Source organism: Caenorhabditis remanei, chromosome X (assembly GCF_010183535.1).
Source record: "Caenorhabditis remanei strain PX506 chromosome X, whole genome shotgun sequence".
Lineage (NCBI taxonomy): Eukaryota > Metazoa > Nematoda > Chromadorea > Rhabditida > Rhabditidae > Caenorhabditis > Caenorhabditis remanei.
This window is the reverse complement of record NC_071333.1, coordinates 3,812,488-3,832,335: the sequence shown is the minus strand read 5'-3', so window position 1 is coordinate 3,832,335 and position 19,848 is coordinate 3,812,488. Positions and strand designations below refer to the sequence as shown.

General features: G+C 36.5%; 3 protein-coding genes across 3 annotated transcripts; 1 reads left to right on the top strand and 2 right to left on the bottom strand.

Moving 5' to 3' along the window:
• Window positions 1-7,682: 7,682 nt before the first annotated feature.
• GCK72_022727 (uncharacterized protein) lies at window positions 7,683-10,266 on the bottom strand (the record flags this gene model as incomplete). Its single annotated transcript, XM_053735024.1, has 6 exons — window positions 7,683-7,957; window positions 9,313-9,421; window positions 9,467-9,523; window positions 9,572-9,706; window positions 9,754-10,161; window positions 10,210-10,266. The coding sequence occupies 6 exons, from the start codon at window positions 10,264-10,266 to the stop codon at window positions 7,683-7,685; spliced, it is 1,041 nt and encodes a 346-aa protein (XP_053578590.1).
• Window positions 10,267-17,532: 7,266 nt separating this feature from the next.
• Window positions 17,533-18,226, top strand: GCK72_022726 (uncharacterized protein; the record flags this gene model as incomplete). The annotated part of the gene is made up of 3 exons (XM_003096034.2): window positions 17,533-17,566; window positions 17,614-18,125; window positions 18,173-18,226. The coding sequence occupies 3 exons, from the start codon at window positions 17,533-17,535 to the stop codon at window positions 18,224-18,226; spliced, it is 600 nt and encodes a 199-aa protein (XP_003096082.2).
• GCK72_022725 (uncharacterized protein) lies at window positions 17,712-19,848 on the bottom strand (the record flags this gene model as incomplete). The annotated part of the gene is made up of 4 exons (XM_053735023.1): window positions 17,712-18,121; window positions 19,178-19,244; window positions 19,298-19,436; window positions 19,706-19,848. 4 exons carry the CDS (start codon window positions 19,846-19,848, stop codon window positions 17,712-17,714), a joined length of 759 nt encoding a protein of 252 aa, XP_053578589.1.

The window sequence follows — 19,848 nt, the reverse complement described above, 5'->3', positions numbered from 1 at the left end:
TTTTCCGGTGACTGGACCTAATTTTCGAGATTTTCAGATTTTTAGAAAATCAGTTTTTTTTCAAAATTTTTTTTTCATCATTTTTTTTCTCAACGTTCTCCCATCTGGCGAAAAAAGCAAAAACAAGTAAAAAATAGAAAATTTCATAGACTTTTCGATAGGCTATGGAAATTTTTTTGGTCATGTTCCTACTTTGACCAGACCCCCGAAAACTGAGAGTCAAAAAAAAATATTTTTTCTGTGAAGTCGTTGGACTGTTTTAAAAAGCTTCAAAAAATAGAAGAACTCATGCAAACAAATTTTTCAAAAAAAAATTTGGGGGTAATCGCGAAAAAAAAAGAAATAAATTTTGTTGAAAATTTCGGTTTTTCAAGATTTTGATGGTTATAGGAAACATGTCATTTCTTCTGTTTAAGCTTTGAAAACGTTGATTTATTTAATGAAATTAATGACCACAAACTTTTAAAACCTGTATCAAGAAGTTTGAATGTTTTCTGATCAGTTTCCAATTCGTAGCAGAGGCTCAAAAAATGCATTCTTTTGAGGTGGTGAAAATTTCAAAAGCCTGCAACGTGCTTTAAACGTCAGATTAACCACTGTTGTTTTGAAAACATGCTTAAAATGAAAGATTCAACAAATTCGGACACTTTAAACAAAAATTTAAAATTTTCATTTTTCATGAAAATTTCATGTGGTCCCCCCTTATGAAATTTTCAAAAAAAAATTAAAATTAAAATTTTTGTTTAAAGTGTCCGAATTTGTTGAATCTTTCATTTTAAGCATGTTTTCAAAGCGAAAGTCGTTTATCTGACGTTTAAAGCACGTTGTAAGCTTCTGAAATTTTCACCACCTCAAAAGAATGCATTTTATGAGCCTCTGCTACGAATTGGAAACTGATCAGAAAACATTCAAACTTCTTGATACAGGTTTTAAAAGTTTGTGGTTAATAATTTCTTTAAATATACCAACGTTTTCAAAGCTTAAACAGAAGAAATCGCATATTTCCTATACCCATCAAAATCTTGAAAAACCGAAATTTTCAACAAAATTTATTTCTTTTTTCTTCGCGATTACCCCCAAATTTTTTTTTGAAAAATTTGTTTGCATGAGTTCTTCTATTTTTTAAAGCTTTGTAAAACAGTCCAACGCCTTCACAGAAAAAATTATTTTTTTTGACTCTCAGTTTTCGGGGGTCTGGTCAAAGTAGGAACATGACCAAAAAAATTTTCATAGCCTATCGAAAAGTCTATGAAATTCTCTATTTTTTACTTGTTTTTGTTTTTTTCGCCAGATGGGAGAACATTGAGAAAAAAAATGATGAAAAAAAAATTTTGAAAAAAAACTGATTTTCTAAAAATCTGAAAATCTCGAAAATTAGGTCCAGTCACCGGAAAAGCTATTAGATTTGTCATTTTTTCTGTAGAATCTATCAAATAAGCCAATAAATTCGTAAATTTTGTGGAGCCAGTCGGGAGTCATTCCATGTGAGATAAATACGGTTTTCAAAAAAGTGTTCATTGTGATCCCATAAAAATACATTTTATTGAACATTCGGAACTCACGAGAATCCAGTTTGTCTGTGACATTCATTTTTGTCTGTATTGTAACGCGAGTTTAAGTGCGTTCTCTTAAACCGTGTTAATTGTGGAACCATGGTCTATAATATGAGTATCTATGAATATATTGATCAATCTTTATTGTTGTGGCGGTATAATGGAGGGTCAGCGGAAGCGCACCGACCACGACCGCTTGGTAGAAGCTCACTGAAATGGAGGGGAGATAAGCATGACGGCTGTTTGGGGTGTAAGATAACAAAAATTGGTAAGTGTATGATGGGGAACATGTAGTCTAAATCTTTCCACATGACACCCTTCCCCTTTTGGAGAAATGCTTCGTCCCAAAGCGCCATAAGATGTTTAAGACGCCTGAGGTTTAAAAATTCTCTAGCAGGTAGAACGATGAACAAAAAAACTGGGCTCTCCCTCTCCTTGGCAGCTGCTTAGCCCCAAAGCGGTTAAAGAGTTATGTTATGCAGTTTTTTGTGTTGTGATCAAAATCAGTTCAAACTTTAACTTGTGGGTACTTTTATGAAAGCAGAGAACAAGTTGAACTAAAATACGAACAAAACATCACTAAAAACGGACCTTGGCATCACTGATATGGGGTACTGTAGTTTTCGTGGGAAGACCAAATTACTCCAAACTATACATAGCTAGTGGGTATTTTAACGGAAGCAGAGAACAATTTGAACATAGAATACGAACAAAAAATTATTAAGCACGGACCATGTCACACATATCACCGGTTACTGTAGTTTTCGTGGGAAAACCAAATAAAAAAATATTCACCTCCGTCCCCCAGTTTTTGCGAAACAAAACATTTCTACAGAAATCCTTTTCCTCACTCCACGAAATATAAACATTTAGCAATACTGCCACTGGAACAAAAAAAGAGTGAGAGAGGGAGATGGACATTATCAATTCCCTCTTAGTCACCAGTCGAATTCACATTCATGGCCGCCTAGCTTGGTGAGACAGTACACGACAAGAGGAGACGCTGACATAGACCAATATAAAAACGACCCCTTGGCACAATTCGATCACTTACAATTTCTGTTTCTCATTCATTCAAAATAATCAATTCATTGGAATATGGACAATCTGGACCAGTTTCTCAAAGCATTGAACGATCTGAAAGCTGGTGAGTTGAATATTTTACACTAATTACATGTCATAGGTGTGATCTATTGTGTCTCAATGTTAGAGTGGAAATTCAGTAATTGAAAAACAAGTTTTGCCAGAAAAAGTTTTTTGATGATTTGAACTTTTTTTCCAAAAACGGAAAATTACCAGACGTTCTCCTCTGTTCTCCAAAGAGATATCAAAATTTTCTCAACGGATTACTGTTTCGTGAGATTTGTACAGTCTTTTTTTGTGTTAAACAAAATGCAAAATGTCAAAATTTGTCGAGATATCAAGCTCCAAATTTTCCTATTGAATGAGCCTTGAACCCAAAGTTCAAGGTAAACTATAACTGAAATACCCAATTTCTAGTCTCTTGGAATTTTCAGTTTCAGTTTTTGAGAGTGATTTTTTCATCATTTTGTACAGTTTCCTATCGGATAACCAAATGATAAACTCAAATTTTTCAAAAGATTATATGTTGTTTGAAATGTAAAAACTGCTGTTATGATATGTAACAAATATTATTTTCAGATAACGGATGCACTTCGTCTACATCATCTCAGACACCAACTGAAGGTTATGACCTCGATCCAGCCGCTGCCACTAATGAAGTGTATGCCGCAAATGGAGATCAGTTCAGTTTCAAAACAGGAAACGACTATTTACAAGGAATGTTGGGATGGAATAACCGTGAGTTGTTGAAAAGTTACAGGCACATTTGGAAGAAGAAAGTATTCACTCTTATCAAAAAAGCGCTCTCTGACAAATGAGAAACTAGTTTAAAAAATAGGATCCCCTCTCCTATTTCAGCGCATGCGGCTCTGTAAGAGACTACCGTGATAAGTTTCCATGAAGAAACAGTAGCGTTAAAAAATATATGAAACCAGCCTCTCTTCCCCGCCTTCGGCGGGTTCAGTCGGCTGGCCTCTTCTCATTTACATGGCAACCCTTTTTCAAACGTGCCCGCATGGCCGAGTGGTCTAAAGCGGCGGTCCTGTTCAAAGCACGCTAGTTCGGTTTTGCCCGCTGGCTTAGTTTCTCTTCTCTTTCCAAAACCGTTGCGGACATCGCCTCAGACAACGCCCAATTGTCTTTTATATATAAGAATGATGTTGACTTTTCTAGTAGAAAACTCCAAAATTTGAGCAGGCATCACGGGCTCACTGACTGTCTCATGATGTCAATAGTTTATGAAGCATATAAGCCAAAAGTAAATCTTTGTTTGTTTAGTTGATCACTGACCGGTACGGGTCTTTCTAGCGAGTTACATATCAAAAAAATAATTCCATACTCAAATTTTTTCACGGAAAACTAGTGCGAATTTTGAGTTGTACACCCAAAATGATTATAACTCTCTAAGGAGGGACTGCACAAAAAAGCTGTCAACTACAAAAATAGAATTCTAGTTTTCATCTGTAATATTTATAAAAAAATTACTTTTGTGACAGTCAGTGATAGCGTTATTCATTGTCTAAAATGGGTACCTTCAACTAAACAAAAAAGAGTATAACTTTTTGGTCAGCTCTGTAACTGCCATATTCATATAAGTGTAATGTTGTTGCATGTTAAAACATCAATCTTCTACATTTACAGAATTTCAAACGGTTGTTCACACAAATAAAAACTACCAAACCTCTTACCACCAGTTTTCTTTCGATCGGCAGATTCTGGAGTTTCGAGAACAACTCCAAGAATTCACGGTGAGAGGTTATTCAAGTGAAACTGAAACAAATAGCTACTGGCTCAGCTAGTTTTTTCTCTATGTATACATACAAGCGTTTCAAGAACAAAGTACAGAAATATTTATGAATTTCACATAAAATATTTGAGATTGAAAAATTTATTATTACTTTCAGGAAAAGACGGACCCAGGGAATAATAAATGTGACAAATGCGATGCCTCCTTCAGATTCAAAACAGATTTGGCTGCACACATGAAGTAAGTTTAATTTTAATATTTTCTTCGAGATCAATCGATTTTTTAGAAATCACCCAAAGCCACCAGTGATCTTCACGAAGGCCTTGCCGTGCTCGTTTTGCGGAGAGAAGTTCGTCAATTTTGATGTGTTTCGAGTTCATCTAAGAGAGAAACACCCAAAAATCGGATTCGAGTGCGAAACATGCGGAAAAAGATTTGAGAAAAAACACAACTTGAGAACACATGAGAAAATCCATAAGAAGGGAGGAAAACTATTGAAAAATCAGAAGGTGAGAATGATTTGTTTTCTTTTTGATAGTGTTGTGTCCTTGGGATCCGGCATACTGTAGCCGGGTTGTGGTACAAGGAACAGTGGAGAGAATAGTGATAGAGTTTATTTAGGGGGATAAACGATTACAGAATAGTAGTCACTAATAGGTAGGGAAAGAAGGAAGAACTAGAATGAGGGATGTCAGTCCCTTATATAGGGAATTCTGACCAAACTACAAACAATGTGAAAGAGAGACGCGCATACAGACCAAGGTGCGCGCTCTTACTTGGGGTAGATCATACCTAAATACTTATACATGCGAGTCTAGAATGTAACACCTCCCCTTTTAAGATGAATACAATATAAAACAAACGGAAGAACCTAGAAATAGCTTAACTACTGGGAAAGAGAGATCATAACTAACGGTAAGATTTCAAAGATGGTTTGACAATAAATTTTGATGGTGATTTGACATTTCGAGTCGATTTACGAAGTTGTGGTGGTGGCGATGGCGTCCTCGGTTTGACAGGAGTTTTCACTTTGGCCGGGGCGTTGATGAAATTGTCCGGGCGTGTAGTTGGACTTGGCATAAAATCCATGAGGTCCAACGCGTCCAGTGGAACATCCTTAATTGGATCATCACGTCGGCGAAGCTGATTTGAGTGGCGGATCCAGGTAGTGTCGTTGACCAAGACTTTGTAGAGTGTCTTTCCGATGCGACTTTGGATAGTACCTGGAATCCACGAGGCAGTATTTGGCTTGCCTAAGGCCCTTTTCAGGGTATCCACAAATCGTTCTGCCTGACCATTCGACTGAGGGTGGAATGGTGGAGATCGGGTGTGACGAATTCCTCGTTGAATGCAGAATTCGGCGAACTGTGTGGATGTAAATTGAGTTCCGTTGTCCGAAACCAAAGTTTCTGGATCTCCAAATTGTGCAAAGAGTTTGCGCAGAATGTTGATAGTAGCTGTGGCAGTGATTGATGTGGTTGGAATCACCTCCGGCCATTTGGAATAGGCATCTACTATAACCAGAAAATATGTGCCATCAATGGGACCAGCGTAGTCTATGTGTACGCGTTGCCATGGAGCAGTCGAGATCGGCCAGGAGCAGAGCGTGTTCTTGACAGGATCCTTTGCCACTGCGGCACATTGATCACAACTTCTCACAATCTTCTCGATATCCTTGTCAATGGAAGATGGAGCTTGTCGACTTGAACGTCTCCTTGAGCTTTTGAATGAGATCGGTGAACCCGAGTGCATTTGGGAGTGTTGGGAGAATACGATTTGCAAAATGAGAATACTCTTTAGCGTTGAGTTTAGCTAGAACTAACCGTGCTTTGGCGTCATCTGTGAGCGATGATCCGTCCTTAGTGATGATGTCCTCGTAGCGACCGTACCATGAGTCAAACGTCTTGTCCTCCTCTGGTTCATATGCGAACATCGGAATCCGGGTTGAGAGTGATTCCACCAGTTGGCTACTTGTGTTGGAGACTGAGGAAGATCCTGTAGACTTACCAGTAGCTTGAGCCATCTTACTGAACGCTTCGAGCAGTGAAGATATCTGCCTTTTGAGATCCGCCATTGCCATTGCCTGATCGCCAGTTGTTGTGTCCTTGGGATCCGGCATACTGTAGCCGGGTTGTGGTACAAGGAACAGTGGAGAGAATAGTGATAGAGTTTATTTAGGGGGATAAACGATTACAGAATAGTAGTCACTAATAGGTAGGGAAAGAAGGAAGAACTAGAATGAGGGATGTCAGTCCCTTATATAGGGAATTCTGACCAAACTACAAACAATGTGAAAGAGAGACGCGCATACAGACCAAGGTGCGCGCTCTTACTTGGGGTAGATCATACCTAAATACTTATACATGCGAGTCTAGAATGTAACAGATAGAAATCTTGAGATCTCAAAATCAAGATTCAAACTTTTATATTTTTATTGCAGATATCACCTGAAATGAATGCTCCGACTATCGGGAAGAAATGAAGAATTATCCCACATTATTCATAAAACCCATAGAGTAGCTAGCTATCTCAATTACACCACTAAATTCTCCTACAACTCACTCCTACAATACGGCAGTGACATTTTAGTATCCTGAGCCAACTCTAACCATCTTCCTCAAGCCCCTTCTATAACCACATTGCTATGGTTCTCAGAACATTTCCGATTCAAATCACATTGACTCCTCCTTCCTCATACCTATCCGACTCACCCAATGTTAGAGATATCCGTATCCTCACCGACCCTAAACTCAAGTTCCGCACTCACATCTCCCGCACTGTCAATGTTTCAGTTCTTAGGTGTAACCAACTTTTAAAGTCCTTTAAATCCCTCCCTCCCAATTTTTATATTTCCTTATTCAAAACTTATGACCTCACTATCTTGGAGTACTGCTGCACAGTGTATTCCCCTCCCGTCTTTAGCATTCTTTCAGACTCTCTAGAAAACCCTATCCGTCTCTGTTCTTGTGAAGTCTTTCTACGTTGAAACATTTCATATTCATCCTATCCCCGACCGGCTCGTAATCCTTAACTTAGTCTCCCTCCGCCATCGAAATCTCAAAGCCCAACTCCTTCTTCTTTATAGCTTTATTAGTGATACCACGTATTATGTCCACCTTAATTATCATGTATATTATCGATAACCGAAAAACGTTTTTTTTGGAAAGATGGAAACATGAAGGAAACTTAGTTTAAACAAGTGTTAGGAGATAGTCGGCGGGTGAAGAGAGATTCGAGACTTTACCAGAAAGGATAGTGTTGTGAAAAAAAGAAGGATTGTGGAAAGTTTTAACCTTGTGCTACAGCAGAATGGGATAACTACCGTTAAGAGTGAAGACATTTCTATCAGTCTCCAAACCTTTGATATGCGCCATCGTGGAGTGATGTGCCAGCAGCTGTGTTTGCTGGAGCTCCTTCGAGCAGAAATTGCAGCGGTACGCGTTTTGGTGAGCGGTGTTGATGTGAGCAGTGAGGTCTCTGACTTGTGAGAATGAGTGTAAGCAGAGGACGCAGCCAAAGGGGGTCATCATTGTTAACTGAGTCCCAGAAGGTGTGTCTGACGTGTCTGCTTCGCCTGAAAATGGAAGTATGCAGATAGTTTTTTAGAAGTTCATATTTTTGCTACCGATCTTCTCCAAAACTATATTTAATGGTCGAGAAATGAATAAATGCTTTAATAGAAGTTACCTTCACTATTCAAATTTCCATCCTGAGTTGGACCGCGTGCTTCTTCTTGACTTGGTCGTCTCTTCACTTCCAAGTAAATTTTGAGTCACAGTTGTTGATGCACCGGTATCCTTTTACGTCTCCCGAATTTTCACATTTCTCACCAACACATTTTCACAGTTAGACTAAATAGAACACGCTTAACTATATTGCGTTGAAAAGATGCAAACTTCCCACTTTGAGATTTCATCATTTTTCAAGTTTTCAAGTTCTGACCTTATCTCGCTTCGATCTCCGTTCGTATCAGAGGTATCAACTCAAACTAACGTGCAGAAAACAGTTCTTAGAATACTCAAAAAAAAATTTAAAAAAGGAACAAACTCAAAACCCATATCTACAAAACTGATTTTTTAATCTCAAAAAATTGAAAAAAGAAGATTTTCAAATCTTCAAAAAGTCAAAAAAAATATTCCAAGCCAAAATTTCAAAAACTGTTTTACAGTTAGACTAAAAAAACGCGTTCAAAAACATTGCTTTGAAAAAATCCCACTTTGAGATTTCATCATTTTTCAAATTCTGACTTTTATTTCCTCAAAACTAATAATCAGACATCATTGGATCTAATTAAATTTCTTGTTCTATACTGCCATAACTATTTATTATAATAAATCCCCCTATCAACCCGATTCCGGGTGCTTGATGATGAATCATAATCTTTTGATCTCTTTTGCACTTTCCCCTTTGCTTCCTGATTGATATTGTTTCCTCATCCTCACATTCTTATCCCCCGACATTCTTTCCCCCACATCACTTATTGTTTTCATATATTTAAACTCCTCCCCCCTTTTCTATGTATAAAAGCCACTGAGGCTTCGTTATAGAGGTGATTGTTCTATGTTCTAATAAAGACGTAACCATCGACAATACCCTACCTGCGTATGCTAATATATTCCGGATTGTCGTATAAGAGGCTTGCCCTCCGGCAAATATAATAATTAATTAATAACTTTAAAGAGTTGTCTATTTTACCTGTGTACTTTATTGACAGAAATAGAATTAACAAAAAGAATGCATTGAAAAAGGGAAAGACAGTTGTTTCTTATTCTGAATCATAGACAATTTTTTTTTTGCAAAAAGTTGATTGTTACTAGTAAAGAAAAAACAACTTTTTTTCTCAGAATCCAGACAAAAATCACTTATACTTTAAATTTTATTAATACGGAGCTTTGCAAATATTCAAAAAAAATTATTTGATTTTCGAACCTTTTTTCCTTGCCAGTTGTTTTTCCATCTGAATACATTCGATAATTTCCATAATTTTGATTGCGTATGAAAACGAGAAGCTCTCAATCATCACATAGACCATAGAGACCTAAAAACCTTCAATTCTTGCTGAAAAAAACTATTGAAAGCTTACATCAAAGGGGTTGAATTGTCTGCCAAAGACGAAAAAACCAAAAATAATAAGTTGGCCCTAAAAAAATAGTTTGATTTGAAGGAATTGAAAAAGCGATTAGCTTACCAGCTTGACCAGCAGAAAAATGTTCAGTCGACGATAAAGGATTTTACCGAGAAAATCGAGTTTCAATTTGTCTCTGAACCGAAAATGCCATACCAAATTTGTGAGACAGAATAATTGAGTGAACACAAAGAATACCTAAAATAAAGACAATAAGCTGAAATCACTTTTTCACATCGACTTACGGAATAACAGAAGAAGAGTCCGTAGACATCCAAGACTTCAAATTCAGATGAACCAATGTACACGTCGATTACAAAAGGTATAAGAAAAACTTCTTTTACAAACGCGAATCTAGTGACGAACGACATACGTGAGCGTATAATGTCTGCTGACCAGTTGATAGTCGATTTCGGGTTCTTTGAGCGTTGATTGGAATATAAAAATGCAGAAGTAAGAGACATCGTGATTGTAAAAATCTCTGCAACTGGTTTAGCAATGAAAGCGATTGGAATGAGAGTTCCATATAAAACAAGAAAGGCATCAAAACGAGGGACGGCAATGATCATCACACTGATTATCAACGTTACAAATAAAATGACCATATCGTGGTATTGGTGAAGTTTATCCATGTATTGGATGATGTCAGGTATCTATAAAAAATCGTTTGAAAAAATAGATCTTAAAGAAAGAAAACCCACCGCATCATTGCAAGTAGACTCATTTAACATAATCTTATGAACGGTGAAAATCACCATGAATAGTACAAAACATGAAGTCAAGGTAGCACCTATTAATGCTGGGTCTGAACCCGCAAAATAATTCCACTCATAAGAGAAGTTGGACGCCATTTGCATACGAATGAAGCTTTCGATGAGAGCTTCTCGCTTTTATATGAGAGGGTAGCCTAGCAACCGGATGTTTGGCGTCTCTATAAGGAGTCCTATCTCTACCCTTCTGACTTGCACTTTGCAAACCCCCAGGGATTTAGATTGGAAATAGGAGTTTGTTTGTCGTGAATGATGAGAATGATTCAATCTTTAACGAAGCGCAATATTTCAGAAGATGACATTAAATTATAAACTCATGAGAATGGATTGCGTCACAAAACATCAGATGTCTGGAGTATTTTCTGAATAGCATAAATTGAAAAACATGTTTTTCGGGTTTACAGTTAAAATAAATACAGTTAATATATTGAATAATAACAATTATAAATAAATAGAGCTAAAATTACTAAAATTGTCAAACCCAAAAATCCCGAAAACTCTGATTTCGAAAACGAGAAATACGCGGTGCAACACAGTGACACACGGAAGTGAGTTTAAAAACTCTGGCGACTTTGAAAATATATGTGAAGAAAAACACGAAAACAATAATAATGATGTATTTATTAACAAAACAAAATTTTAAATTACATAAATTTCCGCACAAACAAATCACATAACTCCATTTTAATTAAGTGTCATTTTCCTTCTTAACCTTACCCTTCTTTTCGCAAACCAATTTGCTACATTCACAGCAGTTAACCCGATTTCTGATGCAAACTTTTTTTTTCTGGTTGTTCAATAGTCCACTTTTCATTGAATCTTTTTTTCCAATTTTTTATATTTTTCCAATGTGCATGTTGTTGATTTTCTGATACCTGAGTTTGGAAGAAAAGGTTGCTTCGATTGCACAGATGACGGATAGTACTCGCTTTGATTAAAATATAGAATAATCACTGGCGGCGTTGCATTGACTGGATGCGTTCTGTAGAAAAATAATTATTTCGTAGTGATTCAAAAATAAACTCACAGCGAAACGTCAAAGGTAGAGTGTCCTGTTCCTCTACCGAATGTAGTCAAAAATCGACCAAACTCATGAAGTAGATACTCAATTAAATCTCTCATTTGAAAAACTATCATATACTCTGTAAACTCAAAATTTTAAAACAAACGTTTTACTTTTTGCTACAAGTATATTTGGTAAAAACACAGTACCGGACAAAAAGGTATCAACTCTGGCTGTTTTCAGTGGAAAATGACCAACAGTGCATTTCTATGTCATTTGATTCTCCAATAAATTCAATTTTTAATGAGCTGAACAGAGCAAAAATAGCACATCATTTTTGTAGTTGACCATTTCTTTGTAGAAACACTATCTTGAAAGTTATAGACTGTCAAAATGAAAATCTCCACAATTTCGCTAATTTGCATTGAAATTAGTCGATTTCACTGAGTAATGGGTTCCTTTATCTGTTGAAACCGGACATACTGTTCACTAAGTTCAACTTTGGTTTATGAACAAAATAGCTGATGTATGCAAAAATTTGCAAACAGTTTGATTGTTGGGAGGCTCTCAAATTTTTTTCTGTCTGGTGTTATACAGTACCAGACAAAAAGGTATCAACTTTGGATGTTTTCAGTGAAAAATGACCAACTTTGACTTTGTATTTCGGTGTCTCCTGACTGTCATGTCCAATGTTTTAGAATCACTTTTATCGGGACTACAGTAACCCACTTCTAGTCACTGGCAGTTGAGCGTTCCTGTCTTTTTCCCTCTAGAACTAAAAAAAGATGTCAACTACAAAAATGATGAAGGAGACATGCCCAATGTTTTAGAATCACTTTTATCAGGACTACAGTAACCCACATCTAGTCACTGGCAGTTAATCTTCTCATGCACTTATTTTTCCCCATATCGTCTAACCTTCAATATGTCTTTTTCTTTTTTCCACGAGACACTTTTTCAAATGACGACATTTTGCGTTTCAAGGTCGAACGAGAACAGATTTGGCCAGTGGTTGCGTCCGTAGTCAAAGGTTATCTTGATCATGTGCAATGATGTTATAGAAGAGGTTGTTGACACATTTCTATTTTGAAACAAAAAATGAGGGACACAGGATAATACTTTTTTTATTCGAAAAGTGCACATTGGTCATTCTCTTCAACAAACGGGGATATAATAAAAGAAGAAAATCGAAATAGAAGGTAACACACGGAAATGGAGTAGTTCAGAAAAAGGAAATTATTCAGAGACTAAATTTTAACCAATAAACTCTCATAGGGGTAATAAACTTCAAGAGGTGCCAGAAAACATGACAGTGCACAATAGTATTATTTTGGTGATCTACAATTTGATGTACTGTAACTTTATATAACTTTGTGTCCACTGTAAATCAAAAGTTCTAATCTGCAACTCCTAAAAAAATTTAAATTGTTTGATAATGAATGAAATCGAAAAAAGCTTTGAAAATTGGTCATTTTTCTGCAAACAAAATTCTTTCACGGTATTTGGTCTCTTCTCAAAAAATAACATTCAATATTGATTCAGTGGGTTCTGATTGTAGAACCAATGCAATAAAGCATATATTATAATTTTCACATTGTACATATATCACCACAACTTTTTTTTGCCCCTGCCACTATTTCTTTCCCCATTTTTTTACGTCTTTATTACTCCGAATGTCCTCTAAATAATACTTCTCTCTTTCTGTCTTTTTTTTTGTCTACCATTCAAACTTCAAAGACGTTGCCGCTTTCCAAAGTGGGAATAATAAGTACGTCGATCAAAATTCGTCACCTTTGTCTATCACTTTTCAAAAACAATCTTTGATCATCACTAATATTGTCAATTTTATGCGAAGGTGGTGAAACAAAACTTTTGAAAAAAAGAGAGTAATGAAGAAGGAGGAAAACTGAAAGGTGATTTTATGTTTTCAGTTTTTATAATTATCAAATTATTTTTAGGTTTACTTGTTGGAAAATCACATCAAAAAATGAAACAGTTTAGAAGGGTCTCAGTTTTGCAATGGGTGCTATCAACTCAAGGGGCATCTGCAACTTCTAATTCTTCCTCCCTGCGAACTTTTCTCAATTTCTTTCTAAGAATGAGATCCTTTTTATTTTTTTCTAGCTTTCTTCTTATCATATTTGAACTTGTCTGCCTTGAGTGTTTGCCTGCTGGGTAACCTTGTTTTCCGTGGTACACAAATATTATAAAAGCCAATTTAAAACAGTTGCATTCAAAAACGCACATATCCTAGAAAGGCGACCACTCAAAGGGCGGGACCTAAACGGAAAGAAGAAGGAATCGTAGACTCCTCCCATTTTGAAAAGGGTATAAAGGGCTGAATGAACTGGGTAGCATTATCTCAATCTAGACCAGTTACCGGAATACTGGTCTTGTCTCCATATTATTCTGAAATCCTAGATTGCTGCTTTATTTAATTGTGAAGATGTAGTTGTCTCTATACCGAGAAATGCCCTTGCGTGTCGAATCTCATTGGAATCGTCACCTCACTCATTCGTCCTTGACAAGTATTGGTTTTTGAGTCTGACATTACCACGGATCTTTTTAGGAACAAGATATGATACAAGCAAGTAAGAATCAAAATTAAATCGTTTGTAAATTTTTGATTTTGAATTTCAGAGTGAAACACTGGTTGAAATTAGTAGCCGATGTGATTGTCTTCTGCTTACCACCACTATTGGCAATGACTTTGCTCATTGAATATTTATATATTCTCACTTGAATCATGTCAAAAGTCTCTGGCGTGCTTCTTCAACCATGGCTCGTACTAAACTAACCGAACGCAAATCGACAAGAAGAAAACCGGAAAGAAACATATCCCTCACCGAACCCAACGGTCCTCTTTAGGGCCACAAACCAAAAATCCAAAAAAGAATCCATGAATAAAGTTAAACATATGTTTATTACTCTAATTTCTCAATAATTTATTTCATATGCAGTTTTACTTCTTTTCTACTTCTGTTCTCACATGAAACATGTATGACGGTTAACAGTGCTCTAAGACGAAAGTAAAAAAAATTTGTTCAGAATTTTTTTCCATTACATTGTATGTTCAGTTCATTGTTTTTATCTGTCAATACCAATTTATGTCTATAGTTTTTCACTGAATGACCTTCATTATCAGTTTTTCACAAAAATGGGCGGTGCAAAAAAGGTATAAGGAAGGAGAGGAAAAAGTGAACATTCGCTTAGACCCGCCCTTTTTTCGGAATAAAAGGGAGACCCACCTCAACACTCCACTCGTCACTACTCGATGCCTTACCAGTATAGCCGTCCCCCCTGTTATAACTATTTTTATTGAATTCTTATTGATTCCGAATTGGAATTGTTGATGTTAGTGGATGGAGGATATAAAAATGTGAGTTTGACAAGTGGTATCGCAATTTTGAGACGCGTTAAGTGGGTCCCGCTATGAATGTAAAATTAAAAACTCAATTGTTGTGTTTAAATTTTTATAAAAAATACATTTACGAACAGTTCAGCTTGTGAAAAACAACCGTCATCAATAAATTGTACGAAAAAGAGTCAGATTTTTATTTTTCAAATTGCAGAGCATCATTGCACCTCCAACAATTGATTTTGAAAGAGAAATGTCTCAAATCACGTAACACGCCATTCGAATCACCAGGGAACAACCGCATCGAGTCAAAATGATACGAAACGTTTTGTTCGATTCGGTGTTTGCTTTTGACGAAAAAGAATTTGATAGAGAAGTGTCTCCCTTCCCCCATCCGATCCCAACGGTCCTCTTCAGGGCCACAAACCGAAAAAATCCTCTACCAATTTTTGAATAAAGTTGAACATGTATGTATTCTTGCAATTTCTTATTCACTTATGCACTCTATGCCGTCTGACCTAGAATATGTCTCATTCTCTTTTTCTCTTTATTCCATGAGTCGTTTTTTTGAATGAGTGGTAATCATTGACCATTTTGGAAAAGTGCAGACAAAGGTCACAAATTGCGTCCGATGTACTTTTTGTTTGACCTCGGAAAGCGGCAATGCGTTTGATGTTTGAATGGCAGACAGAGAAAAAGAAGTATAATGTGGAGGATATACGGATGGAGAAAGGCAGAAAAAGTAAGAATGAATTAGGAACAGCGAGTAGAAAACAAATTGCGGTGATGTGAAAAAAGTTGTTATCGAAAATTATAATTTTAAAAAAGTGTATTTTGAAATAGGAAATAGTAAAAAAATTGCGGTGATTTATGTAACATTTGAAAATCATAATATATTTCATTACATTGGTTCTACAATAAAAGAAAATTTTCGGAGACAAGATACTTTTCCATTTTCAATGAAACCCAAACATATTTGCAATAGAGTCTACTGGCTATAATTCAGTTTTTCCAATTTGAGAGAGTACATATTTTTTAATTACAATAACCACACAACATGCTAAGTGTTGAATGATATATGAAACACCGTGAAAGGCTTTTGTTCACAAAAAAACTCATCATTTTTAGAGCGTTTTTCAATTTGATTTGTATAAAAAGTCAAAAATGAAAAACAAAAAAGTTTTGGGATCAGTGTGGGTCAAACCTAGATTGCCAAACCGCGGTGGAATCAAATCCTGAGCCCTCGGAACGAATAAATTCAAATAAAGATTTTTTAAAAATTTCAATTTTTTTTAAATTTAAAAAAATTCGAAAACATTGCTCGGGGAGGGATAAGACAATTCTGTGAGAAGAACGACGATGAATCAGAATCCGATTTCTGGGAAGAGGATTCAAAAGATCACTGATGTCTGGATTCAGAAAACCATCGGCTTCTGAAGTCGTCAGCTTCGTTAAGCCAGAGCGTATCGCTTGAAAATCAGGATTACGGTATGTATGCAGTTTTTAGTGGATAATGGTCAACTTTGTGACTGTGACGCGGCCTACCTGATAGTCTCAGAGTACTGATTGCTTATGGAGTGTGTAGATCACAACTAGAGCTTCATTTTTGTAGTTGACAACCTGTTTGTACAAGTACATCCTGAGAAGATACAAGCAGTCAATGTTAACAGCTCAAAAATTTCTCCTTTCAGAACTAAAAAAGGAAAACAATTGCGAGAAATTTCTTCGACGAATGATAACTTCTTAAGATGGGTCCGTACAAAAAAGTTGCCAACTACAAAAATGAAACTCCAGTTGTGATCTACACACTCCATGTACATAATTAACTGACTATAATGACAGAGTCGAGTTAGTCAATAAAAACACAAAAATTAGTTGGAAACAGCGAGGAGACGGGGAATTAAGGGAAATTCTTTTTGAATTTTCAGAAATATCTACGATAAAAAATGTGAATGCAGTCCACCTTCAATCTAATTTTCAATACATCTTCCTTCATCCCCACATTCTATCTATTCTCTAACAACAATCCTATCAAAAATAAAATAACTTTCCGGAACCTCTAGTGATTCATCAAACGTTCATAGTATATTGGACCAACCAATCACCAATAACAAATCATTTTTCTCTTTCATTCATTATTTTTATTTATGCAGTTCCAAGCTTCAATCTCGTCTTTCATTTTTTACAATACTTTAAAACCGCCTCTTCACCCAATAATTTAGTAACAACAATTGTCTCAAGAACCACAGAATTTCCCGGAACTCCTCAATGACTCATACGACACTCTCATGGTCGGTCCAATCCGAAAACGTTTTCTTTTTTTGACCGAAACGTCTCTTTGATAAACATTTCACAAAAATGTATTTCGATCTCTTTTTTCGAATTACCAATGACCACAAAGACAACAGATCTTTCCGGAAGACAACTGTGACTCATAGGAAGTGTTGGTTCATGGACAGTCTTTTTGTGTCCACTCATACACTCTAACCACTTTTCCCTTCTTTTTTGTTGCTTGTTTTCTACATTTTTACGCCTTTTTTATAGTGAGAGGAATAAAACAGCTCTCAACAGATTTTTGCTAATTTTTACTTAATTTTTTTTTAAATTTGCTAAATCTTGGTCAAAATCCAAGAAAATGTAAAAAATTCTAGAAGATTTCAACGGAAATTCCAAGATCATAATTCCAAACCTTTTTTGATGAGCAAAAATTATAGTTTTCTTGATTCGGAGTTTTCTAATTATGCTTGAAAATAATTATTGATGTGAGTTATACATCAGACATCACATCAACGTTTTCTACTTTTCATCTCAATTCAAAGTTCTGAAAATATTTTATTCATTTCGTGTTTTCAGGTAGTGAAATAACTGTCTCGGGGGGGTTTTATCTTTCAAAATGGATCTCAGTGGACTTATTGCTGCTGCGAGAAGTGAGTTCACATAACTAATCCCTTTCGTATCTGTTGATTATTTTTAGGCCAACTGCCATGTGGATCATGTCGCCAAGTCTTTGACAACTCAGTTGATCGTGATCAACACCGTCAAGCAGCTCATCCACCAATTCACCACTGCTTCTTATGCGACAAGAGAATCAAATGCAAGAAAATTGCCATTCACATGGTCAGGAAACATAAGATTCGTGGAACAGTCACTTGTGAATGCTGTGATTGGACGTTCACCAACAAAGCCAAAGCTGACAAGCACTTGGAGGCTGTCAGAACAACTGGAGAGTTTGGAGTTGCTCCAATTGCTGTCACCAGCCAGTATCATCCGGAACGTCCCAACTCCACCACCAACAACCGCACAGAGGAGGAACAAAAGGATTGGATCCGTTTGAACACACAAGTCGCAGCAGTTCTGGATCATCAATTGTTGCCAGCCGGAGCCCTTGTGTTTCCCGAATCCTGGAAGTCCATTGTCGATGCGTGCAATGTCATGACAGAAGCATTGCGAAGAACTGATGCTTCCCTCGGTCGTGTCGTAGACTATGTAAGTTTACTTGAGGGATTTCAAATTAGTGAATTAATATTTTACAGAATACAATCCAAACTGAGCCGGTAGATCAAGCAGCTGCTGACGAAGACAAGTAAGCTGCCCATCACATCATGAACAGTAACCTTTTCACTTTTGTCCAATCAATTCGAATTGAAATGTTCCTTTAACTAATAAGTTACAAATGTACGTGCTATTCCCAAAAATAAATGTGAAATGTTTGCCCGATATTTTATTCATTTTAACATAATTTATGTCGTCTTTATGAATTTCTTCAGCCATTTCAAGTCGAAAGCCAGGAGGTGTTGGAAGCTCTTTTCTAACCACACTCTCTCTCACCCTTTCCTCTCTTTCTCATGAGGTGGCCTAAATAACAGTTTTCACTCGGCCACGTCACTTTTTTGCCTAATAAAGCTTTATTCTTTATTTTCACACAAGTTTTGTCAAAATCCGAATTCTACTTTTATTTCTGAATCCAATGAGCTATCATACCTCGCATATAATCAATTTTCAACAAAGTTCTTCAAAAAAGTTTTTTTCTTCTCATAAATCTGATTGTTTTCTTTTTTCTAATGTTAGAATATTACGCTTTCTCCGTCTAAGCTCGAGAAAGATGCCCTGGCCAAACCAAAGTAAAGAACCAGAGTGGTTTATCACATGAAAAGTTGCATAAAAATTCAAGAAGAGGTTGACATGAGTTACTTTCTTAACTATAAGTTATCTTTTGCTGATACCATTGTTTTTTACAGTTCTGAATATGGTATACATATTTTGCATCGAATTGGTTTTAGTTTATTTTAAATCAGAAAGCAAGAAAAATACCGATTCTTCCAGGTTGCTGTGCCTAGAGTCCTGGTAGGGTCTATGCGACAGTCTTTCATATGCATGGCATTACAGAGTACGTTTGAGGATTCTACGTTTATTGAAAACAGTCTTAATAAAGATAACATATAAAGAATACAAACAAGACTACAAAAATGAAAGTGGTGTAACAAAAGGTTTTAGAATTAAAATAAGATAAATGAGTAAAAAAAAGAACAAAAAACTACTTGCACCGGAGAGGTCAGTGGCGTGGAGGTGGAGCCAGTGGGACGCGATGTCGATGACTGCCGAGAGCTGAAAGTCGAAATTTTATGATTTTTTAAATTTCAATCAATTTCGAGAAATACCTGAAGGAGGAACAAGTGATCCGGAAAGAACTTGCAGAGAGCCATAACGAGGGCGAGGGTCCCGCAACGATCGGTGAGCTGATCGAGCATCGCTCCGAAGCGAGCTGCCCACCCATCGAAGGCGTCGCTCAATGCATAACTGGAAACTTTAATACATTTGAAAGAAATTGAGAAAGTGTGAGAAGAAAAGAGAAGAAAAAAGAAAAAATAGGATCAGAGGGGAAGCCAAGAATTCGGCGACCGGAAATGATGAATTTTGGTTGATAATGAGTATGATTGTATTTGCGAGCTGCCCACCCATTGAAGGCGTCTAGTCCGGCGCTCAATGCATAACTGGAAACTTTAATACATTTGAAAGAAATTGAGAAAATACGAGAAACTTTGTCTAAAATCCTTTAAAACACTTACCAAATCATTGCGCAGCATGGCGACGATGACATGTAGTACATCGCCATAATCGCGAGCACAATACGTCCGTACCCGATGAGATTTGGGTTGAAAAGCCAGACATTGTTGTTGTTGGCAACAGTGTTGGAGGAGGAAGAGTCCAT